We start from the raw sequence: 24,262 nt of genomic DNA, 5'->3' as shown, positions 1-24,262 counted from the left end.
CAAAAGCCAGAGGTTCAAGGTTCTTTATTGTCAAACTAACATAGCTACAGAGTAATTATGTCGTTGAAAATCTTAGGTCACAGGCTTCTCCAACAATGCAACACAATATACAGATAAGCAGACAATATTAAATACATTATAAGTAATACAATAGGAATGTGCAATACGAGTCTATATAAAAGTTAAATATCCTAGTACTGGACTCCCTGGTACTAGGATGGGTTAAATGCAGAGGCCAAATTTCACTGTGTTCTGCATGTGTGACTATTAAAGAGGGGCTTCATCCCTCCGATTCTATTCTCTCAGTGTCTTGACCATGTTCCTCCCACAGGACTCTGTGTACCCCCCGCCCGCAGCGGACACCGCTGTGTTGCAGACAGCACCAACCTGTATGTGTTTGGAGGCTACAACCCTGACTTTGAGGAGGGAGGGGGGTCCGAGAATGAGGACTACCCTCTCTTCAGGGAGCTTTGGAAGTTTCATTTTGCTACGGCCACCTGGCAGCAGATACGCACAGAGGGTTACATGCCCACAGAGCTGGCTTCTATGTCAGGTAAAGATTGATATGCTGCTCCCTTGCACACACATGTTCTCCTTTTTTAGAACCACCTACCATTATTACTAAAGGTACCCTTTGGCATTTATGACCACCACTATATGGGACTATGGAGTGTACGTTTTATGACATATTTGAATTCAGGTGACGCAACACAGATTCATGCTAAAGGCTTTAAAATATTCAAGTTGCAGTAATGCACCAAAAAACAATGGTGCCTGCCTACCACATGCCAAACACAGGGTAAATATTTGTATAAACAACAAAGGGACCAATTCCTCAAACCATTGCATTAGTGATGTTTCTAGTGGTCTACATGTTACAATGTCATGCTTATTAATACTGTAATTTTTAAAGCTGCAACTGAAAGCTTCAGGAAATGTGAAATGATCAGTAAGTAGATTTGAACCAACCTTATTAGGCATTCTTAACAAGTTATTTAACTTTAGTAGAGACTTGGGCTGACGAGTATACATACTATTTCATTGTCATTGCAAGATAAAAAGTGAAAGACTGCAAAATTGCACCTTTTGAATATAGTGACATGTTGTTAAATTACATTCATTCTGTGAAAATACTAATTCATATCTGTTTGTTTATTGCAAGTAGCATTTTTATGTTTGACAACTTTATAGCTAAATTTACTAATTGTTTAGCAATGATCATTCTCAGCTGTTTTACACGGCAACAACCTGCTTGTGTTTGGTGGCACTGGGATTCCATTTGGGGAAAACAACGGCAACGAGGTCCATGTTTGCAATGTTCAGTACAAACGGTGGAACCTCCTCAACTGCAAAGGGAAGAAACCCAACAAGATCTACGGACAGGTGACAGCGTCCGTCTCTCTTAATCTGGTCTGGATATAAAGCTTGAGTCCTAAAATGTTGTTCTCCATTCCCAGGCGATGGTCATCATAAATGGCTACCTCTATGTGTTTGGCGGGACAACAGGCTACCTTTACAGCACTGACCTGCACCGGCTGGACTTGAGCACCAGAGAGTGGACCCACCTCAAACCCAACAACACACCCTCAGATCTTCCTGAGGAGAGGTCAGACTGCAGATATAGTGTGAACAACTACAGTGTGTGACCGTGAATCCCACATTTTCATTAAAATAGACTAAAATGAATGCATGGTTTCACAGGTACAGACATGAACTAGCTCATGATGGACAGAGAATATACATTTTAGGAGGTGGGACTTCCTGGACTTCATATCCCATGGATAAGGTGAGGGGACGATGCATAGACCAACATATTTCAGAGAAACCATGTGCAACTCATTTTTAACACTATTTATCTTCATCAGATTCACGCATATAACTTGGAGACAAATTATTGGGAGGAAATGGTCACCAAACCCCATGAAAAAATAGGTTTGTATTTTGTTTATTTTTCTTTGGTGAATAAAGTATTTAGTCACCACACATTGAATTTACCTAATTTAATTGTCATAACAGGATATCCTGCTGCCCGTCGTTGTCACAGCTGTGTGCAGGTCAAAGATGGTAAGGAGTTTTTAACACGGCATAATCTGGATACACTGAAAGGTTTATTTCTTTTAAATATAAGTTTCGCTCTGTTTCTACTTCCAGAGGTGTTTATATGTGGGGGTTATAATGGAGAGCTGATCCTATCTGACCTGTGGAAGATCAACCTGCAGACATTCCAGTGGACCAAGCTGCTGGCAACCATGCCAGAACCAGCCTACTTTCACTGCGCTGCCGTCACTCCGGTGAGTTATCGATCATTCAAACATTCTACTTCTAACTCGGGCTGTAGACTTCTCCTCTGCACGAGTGAGACAGACACTCGTCTTTTTGTGCTGTAGGGCTGCAGCTTATCTGTATTGTCTTTATCAAGTCATCTGCAGCTCTAAATGTTTTTTTAATTGTTTAGTCTGTAGCCAGAAAATGGTAAACAAAATGTCCACCTCAATTTCCCAGATCCTAGAGCGACATCCTTATGTCTGTTTATTTTATGCTGCTCTAAATTAGAATAATCTAGAAGCAGTATATGTTCTTAGTAAACCCAACGATACAGAATATTTGGTTGTTTTGCTTAAAAAAAAATGCTGAAATATTTAATACTTTTTCAAAATGGTTGCTCACTAAATGTATGTCTGCAAATGTATTAATCAACTAATTGCTGCTGCTCTATTTAATGCAACTTTCCCCCTTCCAGGCTGGCTGCATGTACGTCCATGGCGGCGTCGTCAACATGTTTGGGAACCGAAGGTCCGGCTCTTTGTACAAAGTGTGGTTGGTGGTGCCCAGCCTGCTGGAACTGACCTGGGAGAAACTGCTAAAAACGTTCCCTCACTTGGCCCAGCTGTCGAGCCTTCAGCTGCTCGGCTTGGGACTGACGCACACACTCATCCAGCGGCTCAAATAGACGGAGCAACTGAAGCGGTATGTGACGGAGCAGCACTGACTCTAAAAACACTGAAGGCAAAAAACGCTTTTCTTTTAAAGGACCAAGAGAGGCTGATGTCAGAGGACTATGGAAAACATTTAATGCCTTTTTAACTTAAGTTTTATGTAAATGTGAGTTTTTTTTTCTTTTTTTTTTTCTGTTTTTAGGCAAAATGCAATGTTTGGATGTTTTGCTGTCAGACTTTGTTCTGCGTGCATCTGACACCATGGATAAGCATGGTCACCAGAATCACTCCTTCTTTTGCTTAGCTCTTGTCATTTCGGATACACTATCTAGTGCATTCCCCAGTTTTTTGTGTTTTTACCACATTGCTGTTAAAGCAGGAACATTGAAATGATCCAAAGACCTTCTTAAAAGGGTAAATTAATTTGCCTGCGTTGATGTCATTTTAGATCAAAGTCAGACTGATCAGCTTGTGTCACTGTTGCTGAAGTGATAAGTCAGCTGGTGCTACACCCACTGTCACATAGGTAAGATGACTGTAACAGTGCTGATATCAAATTACATTTTTTAGTAATCAGTCAGATTATTTTAAAAGAGAGGACACTTTGACTGGTATACTTAAAAGTCTAATGAGGTCAATTATTAAAGGCGTTATGTTTTAGCCTCAAAGGCCTTCCAATTCTGACATTTAGCTGTGATTGTTACTGTACAGATTTAAAAATGTTCCAAAATGTCACATTAGGCCCTAGGATCAGATAACTCTAAAGCCTTTTTAACTCATCATGGCATCACTGTGAAGCTTTATAGTGCCTCTTCCATTGTTCTTCCTCTTAAAGGAAAAATAAAGCTTAATTAAGTTGGAAATGAAGGAATTCACTTTTAGAGCCGCAGTGATTCTCATGCACTTTTCAGTTCTACATTTGGTGCCTTCTGCATTGTTACACCGTTTTAACACTTGAATGTGTGTGTAGTAAGATCTTCATTTGTTCTGAACTGTGCACACAAAGCCTTCTTTCCCATGTGATCTACCTGGCGTTCTCCAAATGAGCCTTTTGTTGCTGAATCTTTCTGCTCCTGGAGATGCAGTCAAAGTTAAAAGAGAAATCTATTTATTTGAGCCTCTGTTTTGTTGCAGAACATGTAGCTACATTTCCGTTTTAATGAATTCTCGTTTCACTGCCCCTTGATGCCTAAACTCAAACGCTTTTATACTTACACATAGTCGGAATTTTCTTTTTCGTGTCGTTTTTCCAGAGAACGTGCTATGGTGCCTTTTCTAAAAAGAACAAGGCATGGGACTTGTAATAAGGTAGGGTAAGAGGCGTACTCAGGATGTGGCATGCTTTGATCAAAATGTCAACAGAAGCTAGTCTCATCTATAACTAACTATCATAATGCCCATTTTCATTTCAAATATCTACCTTAATTGTTATTTTTGCCTTATTTATATCTTCTTATGAAGAAACAGCTTCACTACACGCTCCGACTTGTAAAATCGACTGCCTTGCATAATATTGACATGCTTATATTGGCATCATTTTTGATGTTCAAAGAAAGTCAAATGATCTCCTTTGCATGTCGGTATGGTGTGCATGTCACTTTACATAAATTCTCGGGAGAAAAGGTGAATGTCTTCTCAAAAGCAACTATGGCTGTAATGTACATATATTTTTCAGGTCCTGTCTGTACAAACAATAAAAACAGGCAGACAGTTTTTCAAAATGTTGTATTGACGAGAGTTATTATTCTAGCTAGCACAGCCAGCCATGCCACTCTTTCCATATATAGGGTACCAGTGTTTTATCTAAAATGTCACATTTTGGAGTTAAAGTCTAAAAAACATTATACCAGTACCTTTTTATTTTTTTTAAACAAAAAGGTTTAGTGCAGATACGTTATATACTATTCAGTTGTATTTGATCAAAAAACAAAACATACAGATGTTCTCTTCAGTTTACAAAGACCGTAAGAGTGAGTTTAAGGAGACATTGTTAAATGTATCTTACAAACGCTGCATTTTACAGTAGTATAGATGTGCAACTTGCCTGATATTAAAAGGCTCATTCATTTGCATGGTTGTACGGACTTTTAAATAATTACTAAAAACCTGTCAGAATTTACACTGAAAGTAGTCAGAAAGGGAGGGGTTTTACATTTCACATTAAGGTCCAATTCCAAACCTCCCCACTCCCCCCCACTGACTGAGTGGGTAGATGGCATAGTCTCATTCACGGCTAAACGGTTCCCTTCTTTCAGGTGGAGGGTGTAAATACAGTGGCATCTCTCCTCTCCCCAGGAGTAACAGAAAATTCTGTAACTTTTCATGATTGTTTCAAATCAGGATCTCTTAGACAATAACTTAAAACTACTTTTGTTTGAAAATGTGATATTCATAAGCTGCTCAGTTTTTGGAACAGTCCCTGTGTGTATATATTCAAAACATTACAATAAAATGTATGAAGTGAATGCGCAAAGTGGGAGGAAGTGTCTAGTGGTAGGTTGAAGAGGGCAGTTTGGAATTGGGCCTAATGACTTTCAGGCTTTAAAAAGTAACTTGGGCTGAAAGTCCCACGGTCAGCAGCCTGTTGGAGATGGAGCGAAGAAATACATAGCCAGCAGTATGAGGTAGACGACCACCAGAGCTGTGCCTGAGGGGAGAGAAAGTAACATGTCATAGGGTTAAACATGATGTGATCCCCAATGTGTTAAGATTACAGTCAATCAATCCACCATACTGAATTGGCATGCAAAAAATTAACTATACTATAGGTCTGAATATCTTTGGCTATATAATCAAATCTCTTCAAGTATATCAGCAAAGTTATCGAGATAAAGGACTTAACTCGGCTCTTAGGTGCATTCAAGGTTGCAGCTATTGATGTTTTTGTAATGCAATAAACACATTCACCCCCTTATCACAAAAACCTTGTGTGCTGACTATTTGTTCTCTAGGTTAAAATCATCTAACAATAGCATGTGCATTTGACTTAAAACAGGACGATAACCACTACGAATAAAAGTTTATTTCACAGGGTAGTCCTGGCAAGATACATCAAACAAGAACAGTGGTAGATATTAAGCAAGTTGGTTTTCAAATCATAAAAGTTCATCTTAAAACTTTTGACGAGCTCTTAAAACGGTGAGCAGTAGCAATCTGTAAATAAATGATCTCAAACATGCGGGACCCCCAGTATGGACCTAATAGATTCTTACTTTTCAAATGTCCTGCATTACACAAAGGGGGAAGCACATATCAAGCGGTTACTATTGGTTAACAGGTTCATTTTAAGGTGAATTATTATCACTGGTTTGTTACATAAAATATCAAAATAAACTTACCTTGAAAATAATCAGACTTGCCGTCCATGAAGATGTAGTTGACAAGAATCACACTGAACATACTGGCCCACAGGTGCATGTCACTGAACAGCAGCACAAATCCCACATCCTGTCCAAAAGAGATGATTACAGAAACTATAAAACAGCAAACAGTTTGGGTACTTTATGAAATAATCAATGATTAAACTGAACATAGAGGAAAGGGAGTCTTACGTAGAAGGCATTGAATACGACCAGAATTGGAATCTGCAGCATGCAGACCTGAACAGCAATACAGCTTCCCACCTCCAAGCTGAAAAACAAAAAAATGAATGTACAGATATCACTTTTTTAAATTTTAACCATTTAAAAAAAGACAGGATTTACCTTAGACTGATGTTGTTCTGGAGAGCAAACTGGATCCCATTTACAATCTCTGGGATCTCAGGCACCATGGCGAGAACTGTCACCCCGATGAAATACTGTAGGAGAGAAAAGCGTTGATACGACCAGAGGAAGACCACCAGATCGAAACTGACTGCATGTGCTCAGAAGTAAGTCCTGACCTGAGAGACGTTGGGCTGGTTTAGTATGGGCTGGATGTGCTCGGTGGCTAGATCGGCACAAGCAGACGTGAGCACAGTAGCCATGATGAGGATGACCAGAGACCTCCACCGTGACCAGTGGACCACTGCTCCATGGGGGCCATTCTCTGCACAGACAAGCAAAGAGATTATTTTAGCATTAGACCACCTTTCACTGTCTTCTAGTGGAATATTTCAAGGTACAGCTATATGTTTTGAAGTGGGTTTGTACAGTATATTGTCAGTCAGGACCACACCCCATTTGGAGAAGCAGACATGAGTGCCAGCACAGAAAAAAACCCTGTATATTGCTTTTCTCTGCCTTTGTATAAGATACTCATTCAACCCTACTCCTTTAAACGTGAAATACGAGAGGGAGAGTCCTACCCTGTCCGCCTCCAACATGGATGTCATAAATGTGGGAGTGCGTCTTCAGTGTGAATATCAGACCAATTATGTAGGCAATTGGTAGGAGGGCAGACACTGTGTACACCAGTGGCCTGCAACAAGAACACACGATGCATATTAAATGAGAAGTAAGACAAATAAAAAACGTTAGCTCAAAACATTTGAGAATTTGACCCTCCAGAAAAACGCGACTCTGCGATCGCAGAATTTACCGGCGCATAATCAGCAAAATGGCGCAGATTTTTAAAAGGCCGCATAATCCCTGCATTTTTCCACACAAAGTTGAGAAAAAAAAGGTTAACTCGTCTTGACGTGAAGAAGTGATGATGATGACCTGACGTCATCAGCTCGCGCATCACAGAAGGTAAACAACACCGTAGAGTGAACGTGTGGAACTCACACGAGAGAAAACACCAAGATGAAAAAATCTGATCCATCTCATTTACCGATGAAAATTTCTGCTGAAGACCGGGCAAAGCAGTACCCCGATGTCTTTCACGAAAGTGGGGGGAAACTATTCTGCACCCCGTGATACTGTGTGTTGGAGCATAAGTCTTAAAGAAAATCGACGGTGACGACCCACNTCAATTGCTCCATTTTCTCTTTCATCCGGCAGTGGCACAGTCAGTAGGGGCTTGGACTGTGAGCCGTAGGGTCGCCGGTTCAAGTCCCTGAACAGACCTAAATATGGAGTGTGGACTGCTACTTGGAGAGGTCCCAGTTCACCTCCTGGGCCCTGCCGTGGTGCCCTTGAGCAAGGCACCGGACAACCCCCCCACCCCCCCCAATAGGTCTGTTCAGGGACTTGAACCGGCGACCCTACGGCTCACAGTCCAAGCCCCTACTGACTGTGCCACTGCCGGATGAAAGAGAAAATGGAGCAATTGAACAGCATGTATAAGCATAGATAAAACCATACAAAAATTAAAGAGATACAACTGGGTGGGATTTACAAAACTACAGTTTAAGTATACATTTGACAGGAGGGGGTCAATCGATCACAGTTATTTTCTGAATTTACAGCACCTTCTCTCAGAAACCTGTTGGGGATCCGAAGGTTGGGGCAAGAAGGGGAGAAGATGCGTCGAGCCTGAAGCCACCGTGCCCGCTTCTTGGAACCTGCCAATCACAATAAAAAAGTGAAAAGAAAGAGTGGGTAAGAAAAATAAAGTTAACTCAACTTTATTTAAATACTTAAATTCATACAATCATTCACCTCAAAGTGATTTGCAGAGCACATTTAAAATGGACCACAATAAATACAAGTTTTAGCAAAACTACAACAATAAAATGTTTGAATTCACTAGAAAAAAAATAGGCTCAGGGGATCAACCTTAAGTAAAAGCCAGGCTAAAAATATATGTCCAGAGGTTTCATTTTCAAATCGTCCAAAGTTAAAGTTGCTCAGATGTAATGGGTGGGTGCATGTCAGAGGTTGGATTAGGGGCATATCTGAAAGATTTGACACTTTCAGAAGAAATAAGAAATAAATACAAATCGTTTTTTGAGTCTTATATTTAAATGTGTACTATCTAGTACTAGTAGATACCGTAAAGGGTGTCTATTGGCAGTGGCTGGGGGTTTTCTGGGTAAACATGTTGGAGTTAAAGGCCGTTTCAGACATTTAATTTACATAATATTAACTTTTTAAAACTCACTGTCGTATGCAAGTAATGGATATTTGTTTTCATTATAACAGTGAGGCAACGTGTACTGTTGTCCGAGCAGTGTCTCCTCCATGAAGCTTATACTTGTACCCCTCAGTCTCCCATGATTTAATCCCCATTTAAAAGTGAATAACTATCACAATAGCGCTGTAGATGCCTGCTGAGAGTTAATTCCCTGATGTCTACTGGCTTCCGTAGCACGTTAGCTAGCTGTTGCCTGTGTGCGCCACATCGCTTTATCACAGACAAAATCAGAAACAGGAGTCTACATAAAGGCAAGAAAAATACTTACTTGGATTACAATATAATTTTCGATTTGCTTTGCTGTCTACAACATGCTGCTCGTTGTTGCAGAAGGTTTGTTTACAGACCTGAGTCGCGGATGGAGGGCCTCCACGACAGTTTCTCAAACTTATTGAACTGACTCCCGTCCTGCTCGGCCGAAGACATCTCGACAGGGAGCCACACACACACACACCGGCTTCACACCTGAACCGACACCCGCTTCAGTGTGACTACACGGAGTGGCATGGAGCTGCGAGCACAGGCAATCACAGCATAATAAAGAAATCTTACTAACGAGCGTCCACACCTGCTGCTGCCCACCACCGGCAGCTGGTCTGCGCTGACGAATCAGAGGACTGGGAGCCTGCATGTCGTGTTCAAGAGCCACATGGCCGTGTTTACATGTTTGGAAAAACTGCAGCGATCCTGAATGTGTACATACAGTATGTAGAATATGTTTAAAGAACAGCTTAAATATAGAAGCAGGTTTAGCATTCTATGTGTGTTTGGATTACAAATCATTTACTTACACCAAATTAGTGCCACATGTAAAACAACTCAGATATCTCCCTTAATGTAGCATTGCTAGAAGTGCTATGTTACTCAAGTAAGTACAATTTACTTTTAATAAAAAATAATGAACATTCCCATCAGCATTTAATAAAGGTGATGCCTTCGAATGCTTGTGTCTGGTCCAATTTACAGTTTATAACATTTGCATTCTCATAAAACAAATGATCCCAAGTGATGTGATAAGTAAACCAATGAATGTAATACACATGAACAATTAGTAGATTATCCGAGACTGATTTTACGTCTATTTTCTGCCAGAAAACTGCAAATAACTTAATCTGATATAGTTAAACGTCTGGGATGTACATGGTGTGGCAATATCCCTTAAAAATAAATGACCTTACAACACTACTTTTTAAATTGCTTACAAAATATAAAACAAGATTAACTTTACATGGTAGATAACTGTTGAGTGACTATGAGAAGAACAAATGGTTGGAGGATCAACCTCTAACCCAGATCTTCTGGTGCTGCTTTGTTGACATGTGGTAATCTTGATTTGAAGCTCATTGGGATAGGATGAAAGGGCAAAACAGATCAATCCCCATGAGAGGCTGCTAGGGCTTTTCCCACACTGTGTGAAACAAAGTAGGCCTACAGTTTAGAATTGTAAGCAAGAGTTGTATCAGTAACTCTCACAGAACAAATAGTGATTGTGAATAGAGTAGATCATACAATCTCTTTTGTCTTGAGTGTTTACCTGCAGTTAACAGTCTTAACATTACAATAAAACACTTCGGAGCAGATTTTTTTTTGCAATGTGCATGCGGTCATGTTAATGTTTACATTTAATGACATTGCCGCTATGACCCTATACTTGTAACAATAAAATATATGTTTGTTCTGCATATCTAGCCTGTTTCTGCTGAGGTAGCTGCACACAATGCACCAATTAATCAACTTAAGTTCCATGTCGTCCACCATGTTTATTCACAAGTTTCCCTTTGACATGCAACTTCACGGTGGTACCATGGTGGTAATTTTAAGTAATGTTAGGTTATTTGTTAGCGGAGATGATCAGTCATTTAGTTTATGTAACCTTGTCCTCCAGAAGATTATGTGTAGGAAATGAAGCCAGTCTATGATGTTTATTTTCTGATTTTATGTAAAGCGTCTTTGAGCATTAGTAAAAGTGCTATACAAATCCCATGTGTTATTATTATGAAAAGTCACTGACAGCATAAAAAGCTGCAGCTGTGCTAATGAGATTAAACAAGGGACGAGTTTACAGCATTGTTTCATTCCGGTGATCCACTCAAAGATTCATGGAGGTCGTCACTGGATACCCTCTCATCTAGAGTGATAAGTCTGACTGGCAGATGTACTACATTCATGATTTCTGTTTGTTCATGACTGAAGAGACTCAAACAGATAACCAAATTATTCTGAATGGTGTAATTTACATAGGCCATTTTAACTAAGCCAACCAAAGTATTGTTTGTATTAAGATGGAAACATGGAAAGCCAACTGGCACAAAATGATAGCTTGAACAAGCGTTTTACTCTGGTAAGCAATGTTGTGCACAGACGCTGACAAAGATGACACCACTTAAAATCCACCAATGTCCTGAATTCAAAAACATGGAGATTTACAAACTCAGATGTAAATAACAAAAGCATGACAGCATTTAAGGGTTGCTTTGTTGAATTCCAAAGTGTCAAACATTTAAGGAAGAAGTAGCATAATACGAATATTTACCCCTCAACACAGAACAGAACCACAACATATTCAGAAAAGTGTGTGCAACATGTGACAAAAGAGTAGTGAGAGCTCTGTAAACTTGGAATAAGAGCAGATTAATTATTTCATGCGTGTGTTCTTGTGTTGTCACACATTTTGTTTAAGTCTTATTCATGGCTCTCTTCTTGGCTCCAGACGGCTGGAGAACCTCACCTGACATCATTGAAACAAAGGTTTCTGACACTGTACTTGTTGTTGTCATCGTATGACAAGCAATGGTCCCATGACCTGAGGAGGTCATGTGAGATTCTCAAGGCATTTATGATTTGGGAATCCAGCATTACATGTATATCTGACAATTTAATGCAAAGGAAATTACACCAGGTACAATTCAAAAAGTTGTAGAATCAAATACCCCAATAATAATGAAATATGCTGATCAAACTCAAGTTCTACACTTAGAGACAACAGGAGACTCTAAGATGAGTTTTCAGTCTGTTTTTTAAGTACAATTTTAAGGCTGTAGTACTTTCCTTGAGTATTTCTATGTTATGCTACTCCCGTCTTCTGTTCAATAACATTTTAGAGGGAGATATTGTAACTACTTTTTCCTCCACAATGTTTAACAGCTTTAGTTGTATACAGATTTACCAAATTGATACAATTAACTAATGAATTAAAATGTATTATTATAGACTACCTATCAGAATATGTGATGAGTCAGCTCCATTTATGCAATATTAAAATTATGAACACATTAATGCCTCACTAGTTATAATCCACTCATGATTCTGGAATTAGCCATATTGTATAATCAGAGATTTATATATGGTTATATATTTTTGATGCAAATACTTAAGTACTTGTATTTTGAAAGAAAAAAATTATATTTTGTTATTGCGGGTTTGCTAATTTTTCATAAATTAGCAATTGAGTGAGCTACATGTTTCAATGCTACTTTTATTAAGCTATGTGTCTACTTTGATCATATTGTGTCCTTTTACTGACTGTACTAGACATGTTTATTATTCACCAATTGATGGGTATTTACCTAAGTAAAGTCAGATAAAACGCTAAAATGACACAACTTTGGCCTAAAGTGTTTTTTGCAGCCTTCCTATAAGTTCATGTTGTCATAGATGTGGCATTAATAGAAAGGCAAGCACTTTTACTTTGCACACTATTTCACCAGATGAGATTACAAAAAAACTCAAATCTGCATACATCTTTTTAAAATATCGACTTCCATCTTTAAAGGTATGATCACAGCACTTTTATTCGCTGACTTTGATGACTCACTAACAGTGTAGTGTGTTCTTCTGTGCGGTGTATTTCTATAGCTCAGCCCCTCCTCTCGCAGTCTGGTGGCTGGAGGTTGATGTCAGTCTTCAGGACAGGACACTGGAGCAGAAACACTGAAGATCCGCTGAGGAAAAGTGGGCGATGTTGCAGTTAGGATCTTGTTTATGGACATTAAGGAAAGGCTTTTGAGAGTTTGTAGGAATTTCCAAGCGGAAAGGTTGAGGTAGCCTTATCGTCGCAGTCTTTTTAAATCACTTCTGAAAGGAATACAAAAATGTCGTCTCCAAGTCCGGGCAAGAGGCGAATGGATACCGACGTGGTGAAACTGTATCCTTTTCTGAACATAAACAAGCCTAAATACACAACTAGGCTTCTTTTATAATCATTTGTCAGCTCTATTATGTTGATATATGACAGTATTTGGTCCCGATGGCTGCTACAATGATGTATATTATGTTCTAGCTTGGTGATATTAATAGATTTGGTTAAAAGTGTGTAATGCTAAACAGTTGGATGTTAATGGTTAGCTCTGTGTCTAACCTTACATTCTGCGGGGTTGGCATACGTTAGCCACCTTAGCTAACTGTTCAGTTAGCAGTATAGCGAGGAAGCTACACATTTAACGTTATTTATGTGAAGTCACTCGCCATTGTTAGCTTGCTAATACATAAGCGATGGTGTTCTTGTTTTTATCAATCGAATTAGCAACGGGATCTGTCGCAATACAACGCTGGCTGGAAACTCTGTGTTAGCTATAAGCGTTGTTAGCCTTAGCTCGGAAGCGATAAGTTAGCCTGTTAGGCAATGATACGTGGTCCCCCCGGACTGACAACACAATGTGAAAGACTGGCAAGGAATATTTAGCATTTAGAAAATGCTTCTTTGGACAGACGTTTGTTTTTTCACGATTTAGCAACGTTAACGTCACGGGAGCTAGCTGTGTAGCATGATACCACGAAGGGAGAACAAATAAGGTCAATGTAGCGTAACGGAGACGATCTTTGTCAACAGCCAACTACATTAATTAACGTTAGATAACCACGTTTGACCTTTTGTGCTTTCAAAATTGCTGTCTCAATACAACAAAATCATGTTTCATATTGTCGATAAACAAAACTCACATTTGATGTATAGTGAATAAATCACGATTGGCGTGTTTTCAACAAACGATTCAAAAATAAATAAAACGACTTGTGATATTTTTATAGAATTTTAACGACGCTGAAAAGGGAAGCAAACGCCAATGGATATGTTTTTATTTTAATTACACTTTTTTTCTCACCACTTTTTGATGTCACATGATGTTTATGTTTTATTTGTATTGGTACTATTGGTAATTATTCGCAGTTATCAGCTAAAGTTTGCATGAGGATTTCTGACAGCGTGAGCAGAATTGTTTTGTTTTTGTCCTGCAGCTAGATGCTGCTCTCTGATTGGTCAGACTGTTACCATCCGGAACATGGTAGAGGGCGGGGCTCCACACACAGCTGATCGAGGAAAAACAAGCGTGCTGTAGGGGCGCATGCAGGGAGGGGGGCACGGGACATCCTGTCCATGCATTGGGGGTAGGGGGGGGACATTAAAATATACTGACGCTGAGTGGGTGACCATGTTGATAAATGCATTAGTCAGTCTAAAGAAAACTAATCAGCAACAATTTGGATCAGTTGATCACATTTAAAAAAAAGAAAGATAACTACAGATTGCATAGATATTACCGCATATAAAGCTTTAGTTTTTAATAGTTGAGTATGTGATGGCAACAATTGTATTTAATTTACAAAAAAACACAATGTGGACTTAATTGGTTTAATAATAGTACATGTGACTTAATACAAACCAACATGTATTGGAGACATATATGTAAGGGAGATAAGTGTTTGCTCCTTGAGTCAGTCATTTTCATAATTTTAATAATATTTTGTACCCTTCCTTTTATTCCTTACATGTTTTATTTAATCTCTTCAATAACAAGTCATTGAGACTATTATTATTTTTCCCATGAATAATGACCCACACCTGAGACTGTTAAGATTTGTAATACTTGTGTGCTCCTACCAGTAGGGACAAGTAACATGCTCAAGTGCAGGCATACTAAATGAGGGTAAGCTAGTAAACATGGAGATGATAACAAACATAGTCATTATTTGTACCAGCACGAATTATAATTTTCCACAAAACATGCAAACAAAGGTCAATACAAAGAAAGCTGATGGTTTTTGCTTTTATTATTATTGTTTTGTTTTATTGATGCCACTTTAAAGTATGTATGAGAGATCTAAGAATAGATAGTGGAAGGCACGAGAGAAAAACATGTTAGGATCCATCAGTTTTGCTGTTGGAGATTTCGTTTCACCAGTTTCCAATCCTGAGTGTACACCACTGTTTAACAGGAGATGCCAGACATAGTTTCATAGTCTGCCATTAAATCCAATATGTTAGATTGAACTCCTGTGACAGTTCACAGCTGCCATTCCTGCTGTCAGTTTAATTTATTTTCCTCACAAACAGACACACTCATCAGTTTATAGCATACATTGGGAATGATCATATATATGCTGCATATATTGTTGTTTAATGTTGTAGTTTAATTGCACAGATAGTAAAATAGCTGACAAAGTAAATGTCTTGAAAACTAGGTTTAATAATAACTTACAAACTGGGTAACTGTATATTTTTCTTAAAAATAAAGGATTTTCCTTGTGTAGCTATATTCCTCTCGAGTGAGCATATTATTGGGTTTCTATGAAGAATCCATGTGTAATCGCATTAAGGAAAGTTTTCACACTGAACAAGCCTGTATGTGAAAAAGCTTTTTTTTAATGACAAACATTGCCTCAGATCATATTAAGAGAAACCTTGCTCAGTGGTTTGAAAACTTTTTCTATTCAGTCACTAGCTTTTCCAGCTTTCTTTTCTGGTTTACAGTTTTTTTCTCTCCTAACATGCTATTTGCGTTATTATTTTGGCTCCAGCAGTTTGGCTAAATTAGCATCCGAGCATTATTTTATTTAAGATTGTTTGGATAGAGGTGATGGAAGGGTAACTTTCCAAATCACATATTTAAAAATAATAATAATTTGTATTAAATACTGAAGCAGTATGTTCTGATACATGCAGTATCCAGTCACCTGGGACATACTACTTCCTTCAAATGTAAAGGCGTTTTAATTCAACCCTCTTGCTTATATATCTGCAGTGCAACGGATTGTGGGTCCGAACAGCCATAAAAGCATGCTGCATTGCATTCTGCAAAATGCAACCAGATTTAGGGGGACATCCTGGTAATTTTGGCATACTGCACTTGATATACTCTAAATTGGGACATACTAAATCTTACTTTGGCATGCTAAATATTATGAGAATATGTGCATTGCATTGTAAGATTTTTGACCGGGAGATGAGCAGTTCAATTGTGTTTTTTTTGTCAATGTGCCAGAGTCAAATAGTTGTTAACTGAATACGCTCAACCTGTCTGTCGCTTTCAGACATTTAAGATGGCCTCATGCCTCTTTGTGTCCCCACACACTGTGATTATGACACATCCTCCCCCACCCAAGTCTCCTTCCAACTTCTCTTCACTTGCACTCAGAGGAAATTTCCCATCAGTCTCCCTTAGAGCTCTATGTACGCTTACTGAAATTAGCCTTTTAAAGTGTCATTATACAGTAGGGATGAATAGTTTGAATTTTACATTAAGTTGAGTCTTTTCCTGTATTTTCGGAAAAGTTGTGATCATCAATGTCACCTGTAGTGTAGTTGGTGGTTGTTGACAGTTTGGCAGATAGTGTCATATTTAATCAGCTGTTATCCTGTGCTGAGTGTGAGGTTGTTTTGCTGTTACCTGTTGTGTGGGTTAAGCTTGTCTGACACTGCATTATTGATCTCATGTTATCGATCCAGTTTGACCTCTGCCCAGTTTACAGTCAGACGGAGGCATTTTGACCCTAAATGTTGACACATAAGCATGTTTTTGATAAATGTTTGTCGAACATGTGTTTCTGCCTCTCCTGTCGCTCGTGTTTTTGTTTTCCCTTTTCCTTATCCACACGTCAGCATTGAGAGCAAACATGAGGTCACCATCCTGAGTGGACTGAATGAGTTTGTGGTCAAGTTCCACGGACCACCTGGATGTAAGTTTGCAGATTTTTACATTGATTCTTCCTCTCATTAATCTGCATTACATCAGTGTAAGGGGCTTTACATCAGGGTCGAGTCAGTGTTCCTTTTGAGTTAAAACATTACTTTTAACATCCTGTGTTCCAGTGTGGATTATTGATACATCTCTTTTAATTCAAATTATTTCCAGCATCGTACGAAGGAGGAGTGTGGAAGGTCAGAGTGGACCTACCAGATAAATACCCCTTCAAATCTCCATCCATAGGTATTAATATTTAGCCTTGTGGCAAAGCCTGACTTATTAGATTTTACTGAACAACAATTCAAACCTGCCTTTCTTTGTTCACAGGATTCATGAACAAAATCTTTCATCCCAACATTGATGAAGCGTAAGTTGACCTACAGTATTTAAGATATCAGCGATTACAGCTTTGCAACCTACATGGCAAATACTCGATTGATATTTGTTGCATCCATTCAATGCAAATTCATAATTGTATGCGTTCTGTCTGTAGCAAATAGAAATATTCATACTTTGGAGGCAAAGCTCTTTATGTTCATGTCACCCAATCCTCTGGGTCTATATACAGTGGGGAAAAAAAGTATTTAGTCAGCCACCAATTGTGCAAGTTCTCCCACTTAAAAAGATGAGAGGCCTGTAATTTTCATCCTAGGTATACCTCAACTATGAGAGACAAAACGAGAAAAGAAAATCCAGAAATCACTGTCTGATTTTTAAAGAATTTATTTGCAAATTATGGTGGAAAATAAGTATTTGGTCACCTACAAACAAACAAGATTTCTGACTCTCACAGACCTGTAACTACTTCTTTAAGAGCCTCCTCTGTCCTCCACTTGTTAACTGTATTAATGGCACCTGTTTGAACTCGTTATCAGTATAAAAGACACCTGTCCACAACCTCAAACAGTCACACTCCAAACTCCACTATGGCCAAGACCAAAGAGCTGTCAAAGGACACCAGAAACAAAATTGTAGACCTGCACCAGGCTGGGAAGACTGAATCTGCAATAGGTAAGCAGCTTGGTGTGAAGAAATCAACTGTGGGAGCAATAATTAGAAAATGGCAGACATACAAGAACACTGATAATCTCCCTCGATCTGGGGATCCACGCAAGATCTCACCCCGTGGGGTGAAAATGATCACAAGAACGGTGAGCAAAAATCCCAGAACCACACGGGGAGACCTAGTCAATGACCTGCAGAGAGCTGGGACCAAAGTAACAAAGGCTACCATCAGTAACACACTACGCCGCCAGGGACTCAAATCCTGCAGTGCCAGACGTGTCCCCCTGCTTAAGCCAGTACATGTCCAGGCCTGTCTGAAGTTTGCTAGAGAGCATTTAGATGATCCAGAAGAGGATTGGGAGAATGTCATATGGTCAGATGAAACCAAAATAGAACTTTTTGGTAAAAACTCAACTAGACGTGTTTGGAGGAGAAAGAATGCTGNGCACAGGGGGACGAATTCGGTCATGTACAGGTCCGGACAGACTTCAAACGATCTCTCGTAAATCTACTAAGTCTTCGTCCAACCACTCCTTACAGTACTACCGTCCTTACTTTCGGTTTTATCTGAAAACCATTTTTTGAGTTGATCTGCACGAAACCTCCTGCTTTCTTACGACTCAACGTAGGTTTCTTGTGGTAATGGATGACATTGTACAGGATTTGAGTCCCTGGCGGCGTAGTGTGTTACTGATGGTAGCCTTTGTTACTTTGGTCCCAGCTCTCTGCAGGTCATTGACTAGGTCCCCCCGTGTGGTTCTGGGATTTTTGCTCACCGTTCTTGTGATCATTTTACCCCACGGGGTGAGATCTTGCGTGGAGCCCCAGATCGAGGGAGATTATCAGTGGTCTTGTATGTCTTCCATTTTCTAATAATTGCTCCCACAGTTGATTTCTTCACACCAAGCTGCTTACCTATTGCAGATTCAGTCTTCCCAGCCTGGTGCAGGTCTACAATTTTGTTTCTGGTGTCCTTTGACAGCTCTTTGGTCTTGGCCATAGTGGAGTTTGGAGTGTGACTGTTTGAGGTTGTGGACAGGTGTCTTTTATACTAATAACGAGTTCAAACAGGTGCCATTAATACAGTTAACAAATGGAGGACAGAGGAGGCTCTTAAAGAAGAAGTTACAGGTCTGTGAGAGCCAGAAATCTTGTTTGTTTGTAGGTGACCAAATACTTATTTTCCACCATAATTTGCAAATAAATTCTTTAAAAATCAGACAATGTGATTTTCTGGATTTTTTTCTCTCATAGTTGAGGTATAACTAGGATGAAAATTACAGGCCTCTCATCTTTTTTAGTGGGAGAACTTGGTTCTGACTAATTGGTGGCTGACTAAATACTTTTTTGCCCCACTGTATGTTGTACTAACAGTGTTTCTTTTTTTCTTCAGGTCAGGAACTGTGTGTTTAGATGTCATTAACCAGACATGGACAGCTCTCTACGGTAGGTCACAGCCACAGCTCTTTGACACACTGAAGATAAACCTTCTGCCATTAAACAAAGTTAGCAGCTTATACCTGTCCCGTGCAGCTTCAGGCAGAGCATCTCACTTTCTAGTTAAACTGCTGCTTTTATTGGATCCATGCATTCGGCACTGACAGATAAATAATCTTTAGCTATGATGACACCAGACTGAAGAGCTGAAACAGGAAAAGAATGCAGCGTTTACCTTGTTTGAAGTAGCAACATTATCTTGTTCTTGAATGCTTAGCAACATAATATAATTGAATTAAGTTTCAACATGATATTTAATTCATGTTCATCCGTACAAACAAAAACCTTGACATATATGAAAGTTGTTTCAGGCTGACAGACCGTCAATGACAGCTGACAACGATGTATTCAGACACACAAAAGTGGTCGAAAAATCTTCAGAAAGCCTCCCAAACCCAATAACTATTCTAGTGTTTCTTCCATTTCTCCAAGTGTGACTAAAAGTCCTTGTGTGATAAGTTCTGAGCGCTGCTGAAACGCAGGAGACCTACACTCTCTGTGCCTGAACGCATCCTGTGTAGACAGACAGTGCAGTGAAGCTGCTGCTAATGTACTGCTCACGCCACTCTTTTGTAAACAGTGTTAAAGGGTGCACCATCTAAATTAACAATTACATCATGTTATTTCCATAGTGGGAGGTTAAATCAATATTTGTGAGGATTAACTCATCTCTTTTAAAGCCAAAAATCAGTCTTATAAGTCTAAATCCTGGAGCTGCTCTGTAGACAATGTTTTCTTTAAGTCTATAAAATCTAAAATACACTACATCCTAAATGTATACATACTGCAAGGTTGAAGTAACTGTAGATTAGTACAGCTTCCATTGCTAAGATTGATTATGCCTGACATGAAAACAATACAGCATTACATCTGTTTGTAACAATACAGTTCTCTTTCATTACAAGAGAGCCCTCTAGTGGATCGTGTTGTTTTTACATTCATGATGGAATGACTCTGTGTTGATCAGCTTGTACAGCTGGCTGATATTTCTCTGTAGTTTTGTTATTCTCTGTGCTGACTAATCTTTTCTCCACCCCCACCAGACCTCACCAACATCTTTGAGTCGTTCCTCCCTCAGCTGCTCGCCTACCCCAACCCCATCGATCCTCTGAACGGGGACGCAGCCGCCATGTACCTGCACCGGCCGGAGGATTATAAACACAAGATCAAAGGTAGAACCCCAGTGTCTAACTCTGGGAATCTGGAGTGGTGGATGAGAGGTTGAGATACAAAAAAACATGTTAATGGTTAGGGTAGGGTATATTTTCTGCATTTACGGAATATCAGATGTGGCAACAGTTTAGATTAAAGAACAGACAACACTATAATGAATACTGCAGAGGATATGTGTGCACGTGAATATAAATGCTATATTGTAACAAAAGTATTGATTGTACTAGTTAAATAACACCAGACTTGGAGAAAACATCAGATGACAAAAACGTTGTGGAGCTTTTACCTGCAGCCCACAGAAATATCCAAATCTGATGCTTTTGTATGCCGCCATTATTTTCTCTACAGTGAAGCTAGAGCGATGTTTAGGTCACATGCTTCATGCACACATTTTATTTTTAATTACATAAACATGAAAATGCATTTTGTATCGCACGTTCCTCAGCATATTTTGCTCAGGAGCCTGGAACATTTAGAGATCCAAACTTTCCATTAGTATCTCTTGAGACTTTGTATCCTTGTTGAATCAAAAGCCAAGCCTAACAGATTTATCCCTCAAATATCTCCATGAAAATTCTACTGAAGTAGACTGTGTGATAAGTTTGAAAGCACCAGAACATTTTAGTAATTGGACCTTGAGTTTAAGTGGTTTTTGTCAGGAGGTAAAACATTTGTACTTCATGTTGTTGTCTGTGACTAAGAGAGCACATCACCTCCTTATGTGTCTTTTTTCAGAGTACATCCAGAAGTACGCCACAGAGGAGGCTCTAAAGGAGCAGGAGGAGCACGGGGGCGACTCCTCCTCCGAGAGCTCCATGTCAGACTTTTCGGAGGACGAGGCTCAGGACATGGAGTTGTAGTGAAGGGGAAGACCTTCGCCTCACAACAGACTGTGATTCCCTAAAGAGCAGAAACTCAGTACTATATTCATATTTAAACAAGACAATTTTTTACTGCAACACAAGGATTTTTATTGCTACACAAGGATTTGCAGTATGATATTGCAGAATATTAACCCCATACTTAGGAATTCATGACCACCTGCCCCTTTGCCCCCCCCCCCCGAGGGTCTGTTTAGATCAGAAAGGAGTGCTCATTCATTTCCAAGATCTTTGGTGGCTTCGATCAAGGCTTTCACGCTGCTCTGCTGAGCAGTGAGACCAACCCACGAGGAAAGAGGACTGACATAACATGCTCAAGTTCTTTATTTTTGTCTTTGTTCAACACTTAACTGCATCATCAAGCATCCTTCTCTGACAGAGAACTGCAGGATGAAAATCCACAATTTCTAAGCAGTCTCTTCTACAAAAGAGCGTGGACTCACATTTTTTGTTTTAAGTGTCACCTTTTAATTAGTCTCTGACACTGCTGCCCTGAGGAGTTGCCATAACAATCATCACTTCAGAGGAGCAGAAGGTCACTCTTTGTCCGTCGTGTACAGACTGGTGTGACTGCAGACAGCCTCTCTGACAGGATTGCCCTCTGTGCAAACCTGCTGACACACACACACCATCAAACTACCAATGCATCAACCACACAACTCCACAGCATGTGTGTGACTTTAGGTGTGTGTTAGTGTGTGCGTGTGTGTGCATGCATGAATGTAATCCAGGGAGAACCATGTCATATTGAAAACCTGTGTTGTACTGACCCCTGAGAATAGATCACAAAAGAAGACTCACAGTCCTTCTCCTCTTCAACACCCATCTCCTTTTTCTCTCCGTTTTAGGAAAGTGTTTGTCATTCTCTGAGTATCTTTGTATATTGTGGCATGACACCGAAGTAAAGTTGTGTAGGGCTTTGTGGAGCTGTAGAAATGGGGAGGGCGCCTGTGAGCCGGGGCGGGGTTTGTTGCAGATTATCCAGGTCCTTGTTGAATTGTTGGACTAAATAACTTGCCTATTGCTTGTGTTGAACTATAATAGGTGTTTGACTTGCGTAGGGATAGTTCGTTTTTTTTTTTTTTTTGCGGTTGGTGAATCCTATCATAATGTATTGTTTAATACTTATATAACACAGTAGTTTAAAGACTAATTGTCCTGTATCGATGAAGAGAATTAATACATCTTTGTCCGTGGGATGACTCTTTGTGGAATCAAATCCTTCAAAGACATATTGCACCCCTGCTCCACCTGAACCCCCTTCTTATGCAAATGTGTCCATCAAAGCGGATTTACGTTGTCAGACAGAAGTGCTCTTTGTTTTAGCCTTTCAACGCTGTCGCATTTTCTTTGTCATGCTGTTGATAGCCTGTTGTTTTTCAAAATGGTGGGACCAAAATCTAATGGATCCAGAAACGTAGTTATGTTTACCCCAAAAAACAAGGTTCGAGAATAATGAGTCCTAGCGAGAAGAAGAATTTTTAAAAACAAATCTTCAAAGCGTTCAACTCTAGTGAATCTCAGATTAGTTCAATCCAGGCAAAGTTTCTCCCTATTCAGAGGACAGTTTAAGAGCTTTAGCCCAGGGGAGGTTGTGCTTGTATGTGTGGAGGAGGCGTTACTAGAGCCAGTGACGGATTACTGTTAAATCTTATGATGGTACACTGGTATGTGTTGTAGCGCAGGCTTAACGCTTGGTAAATGTTTGTAACATGCATTCACCGCAGTGCAGATGAGTTTGTATTATGTGTTATTTCTGGAAGGAAACAAAAATCTGAATCTTACTTTATCGCCATTAAAATGGGCTAATTCTTGTTTGGAGAGAAATGTGATTATATTCAGAAATGCAATTAATAATCCCTTTTATAAAAAGGAAATTAATATCTCTTCCATGCTCTCTTGCCCGAGGGGTATATTTGGTAGTTAACATAGGTTGGTAAAACTAGCATGTCTAAAATGGTATTTGTCAAACAGCCCCGTTAAAATGGCTCTAATTAGCCTCGGTCACCAAATATATGTCGATGTAGGTCTTAGGACTACAAGATGCCACAGTAATTTGTTGTTTGCAACAAAAAACAAACCACTGTCCAGCCTGGTTCATCTGGATTCATCAGTGTATTATGTATTTTTTATTAATAAGACATATATTTGATGCCTATAATTTTTTTGAATGTTTTTATTTTCCTCTTTTAAGCCCTTTCTCCAGGATACAAGTTAAGATATCCCTGATTTTTAAAAAGCAAAAAATAAATGTGCTTCCCTTGTAACTTGAAGAAAGAAATAAACAACAAAAAAATGTATGAGCTTTGTGAGTGTCTTCATTTTAAGAGTTAAGTTATTCAAATTGTATGATTGTTGAATCTAATTTTCTGTGGGCTTGGGAGTACAAAAACATAATGTATGTGAAATAGGGCTGCACGATATATCGTGTCGTGATGATAATCGCGATATGCGCTTGCACGATTTTCACATCGCAGGACATTAAAGTGATATTGCGATATTAAAGAGCCTATGACACGAACCCAACAACTGTTGTGCAATGAAATAGTGGGCTACTAGTAATCTCGAACCGTCAGTTTAAAAAAGAAAAAGCGATACCGTTCCGATAAATATCAATAATTTCGAACATCGCGGGAAAATTCCTTCGACTCATTTTGAGGTTTTGGGGGAAGCCGGAAGTGACGTCAATGCGGGAACGCTTCACTGTGCGGCGAGAGAGCCAAACACGGACAAAGTGTGTTGTCATGCGTAGAAATTGTGAATTACTGAGTTTAGGCACGTTAATAACGTTTTAATTAAGTTGACTACAGTA

At 39.4% G+C, this 24,262-nt stretch overlaps 3 protein-coding genes and 1 long non-coding RNA gene across 4 annotated transcripts in view; 2 read left to right on the top strand and 2 right to left on the bottom strand.

The window, feature by feature from the left end:
• Positions 1-5,167, top strand: part of LOC104961640 (kelch domain-containing protein 10-like) — a 5,704-nt gene extending 537 nt beyond the window's left edge. Inside the window, exons 2-9 of the mRNA XM_010789967.1 lie at positions 274-553; positions 1,229-1,383; positions 1,458-1,606; positions 1,702-1,786; positions 1,866-1,932; positions 2,017-2,064; positions 2,152-2,291; positions 2,741-5,167. Of these exons, the coding sequence (XP_010788269.1) occupies positions 274-553; positions 1,229-1,383; positions 1,458-1,606; positions 1,702-1,786; positions 1,866-1,932; positions 2,017-2,064; positions 2,152-2,291; positions 2,741-2,950 (1,134 nt within the window). The 3' untranslated portion in view covers positions 2,951-5,167. The remainder of the gene's footprint in view (positions 1-273; positions 554-1,228; positions 1,384-1,457; positions 1,607-1,701; positions 1,787-1,865; positions 1,933-2,016; positions 2,065-2,151; positions 2,292-2,740) is intronic.
• On the bottom strand, positions 4,647-7,435 carry LOC104961639 (putative cation exchanger C521.04c). Its single transcript, XM_010789966.1, has 6 exons — positions 7,225-7,435; positions 6,820-6,965; positions 6,641-6,735; positions 6,488-6,566; positions 6,275-6,383; positions 4,647-5,583 (listed from the first exon to the last, which is right to left on the bottom strand). The coding sequence occupies exons 2-6, from the start codon at positions 6,901-6,903 to the stop codon at positions 5,510-5,512; spliced, it is 441 nt and encodes a 146-aa protein (XP_010788268.1). The 5' UTR covers positions 6,904-6,965; positions 7,225-7,435; the 3' UTR covers positions 4,647-5,509.
• A 636-nt stretch (positions 7,436-8,071) lies between these two features.
• On the bottom strand, positions 8,072-9,531 carry LOC104961638 (uncharacterized). The gene is made up of 3 exons (XR_800118.1): positions 9,284-9,531; positions 8,272-8,364; positions 8,072-8,101 (listed from the first exon to the last, which is right to left on the bottom strand). It is a non-coding gene; the product is annotated as an uncharacterized lncRNA (long non-coding RNA).
• Positions 9,532-12,812: 3,281 nt separating this feature from the next.
• LOC104961637 (ubiquitin-conjugating enzyme E2 H) lies at positions 12,813-23,748 on the top strand. The gene is made up of 7 exons (XM_010789964.1): positions 12,813-13,080; positions 16,810-16,886; positions 17,063-17,137; positions 17,222-17,261; positions 19,293-19,345; positions 20,440-20,568; positions 21,305-23,748. Exons 1-7 carry the CDS (start codon positions 13,028-13,030, stop codon positions 21,427-21,429), a joined length of 552 nt encoding a protein of 183 aa, XP_010788266.1. The 5' UTR covers positions 12,813-13,027; the 3' UTR covers positions 21,430-23,748.
• The last annotated feature ends 514 nt before the right edge of the window (positions 23,749-24,262 follow it).

This window comes from Notothenia coriiceps, unplaced genomic scaffold (genome assembly GCF_000735185.1).
Source record: "Notothenia coriiceps isolate Sejong01 unplaced genomic scaffold, NC01 NC01_scaffold00033532, whole genome shotgun sequence".
NCBI classification, from domain to species: Eukaryota; Metazoa; Chordata; class Actinopteri; order Perciformes; family Nototheniidae; genus Notothenia; species Notothenia coriiceps.
This window is presented reverse-complemented; position numbering and strand designations above follow the sequence as displayed.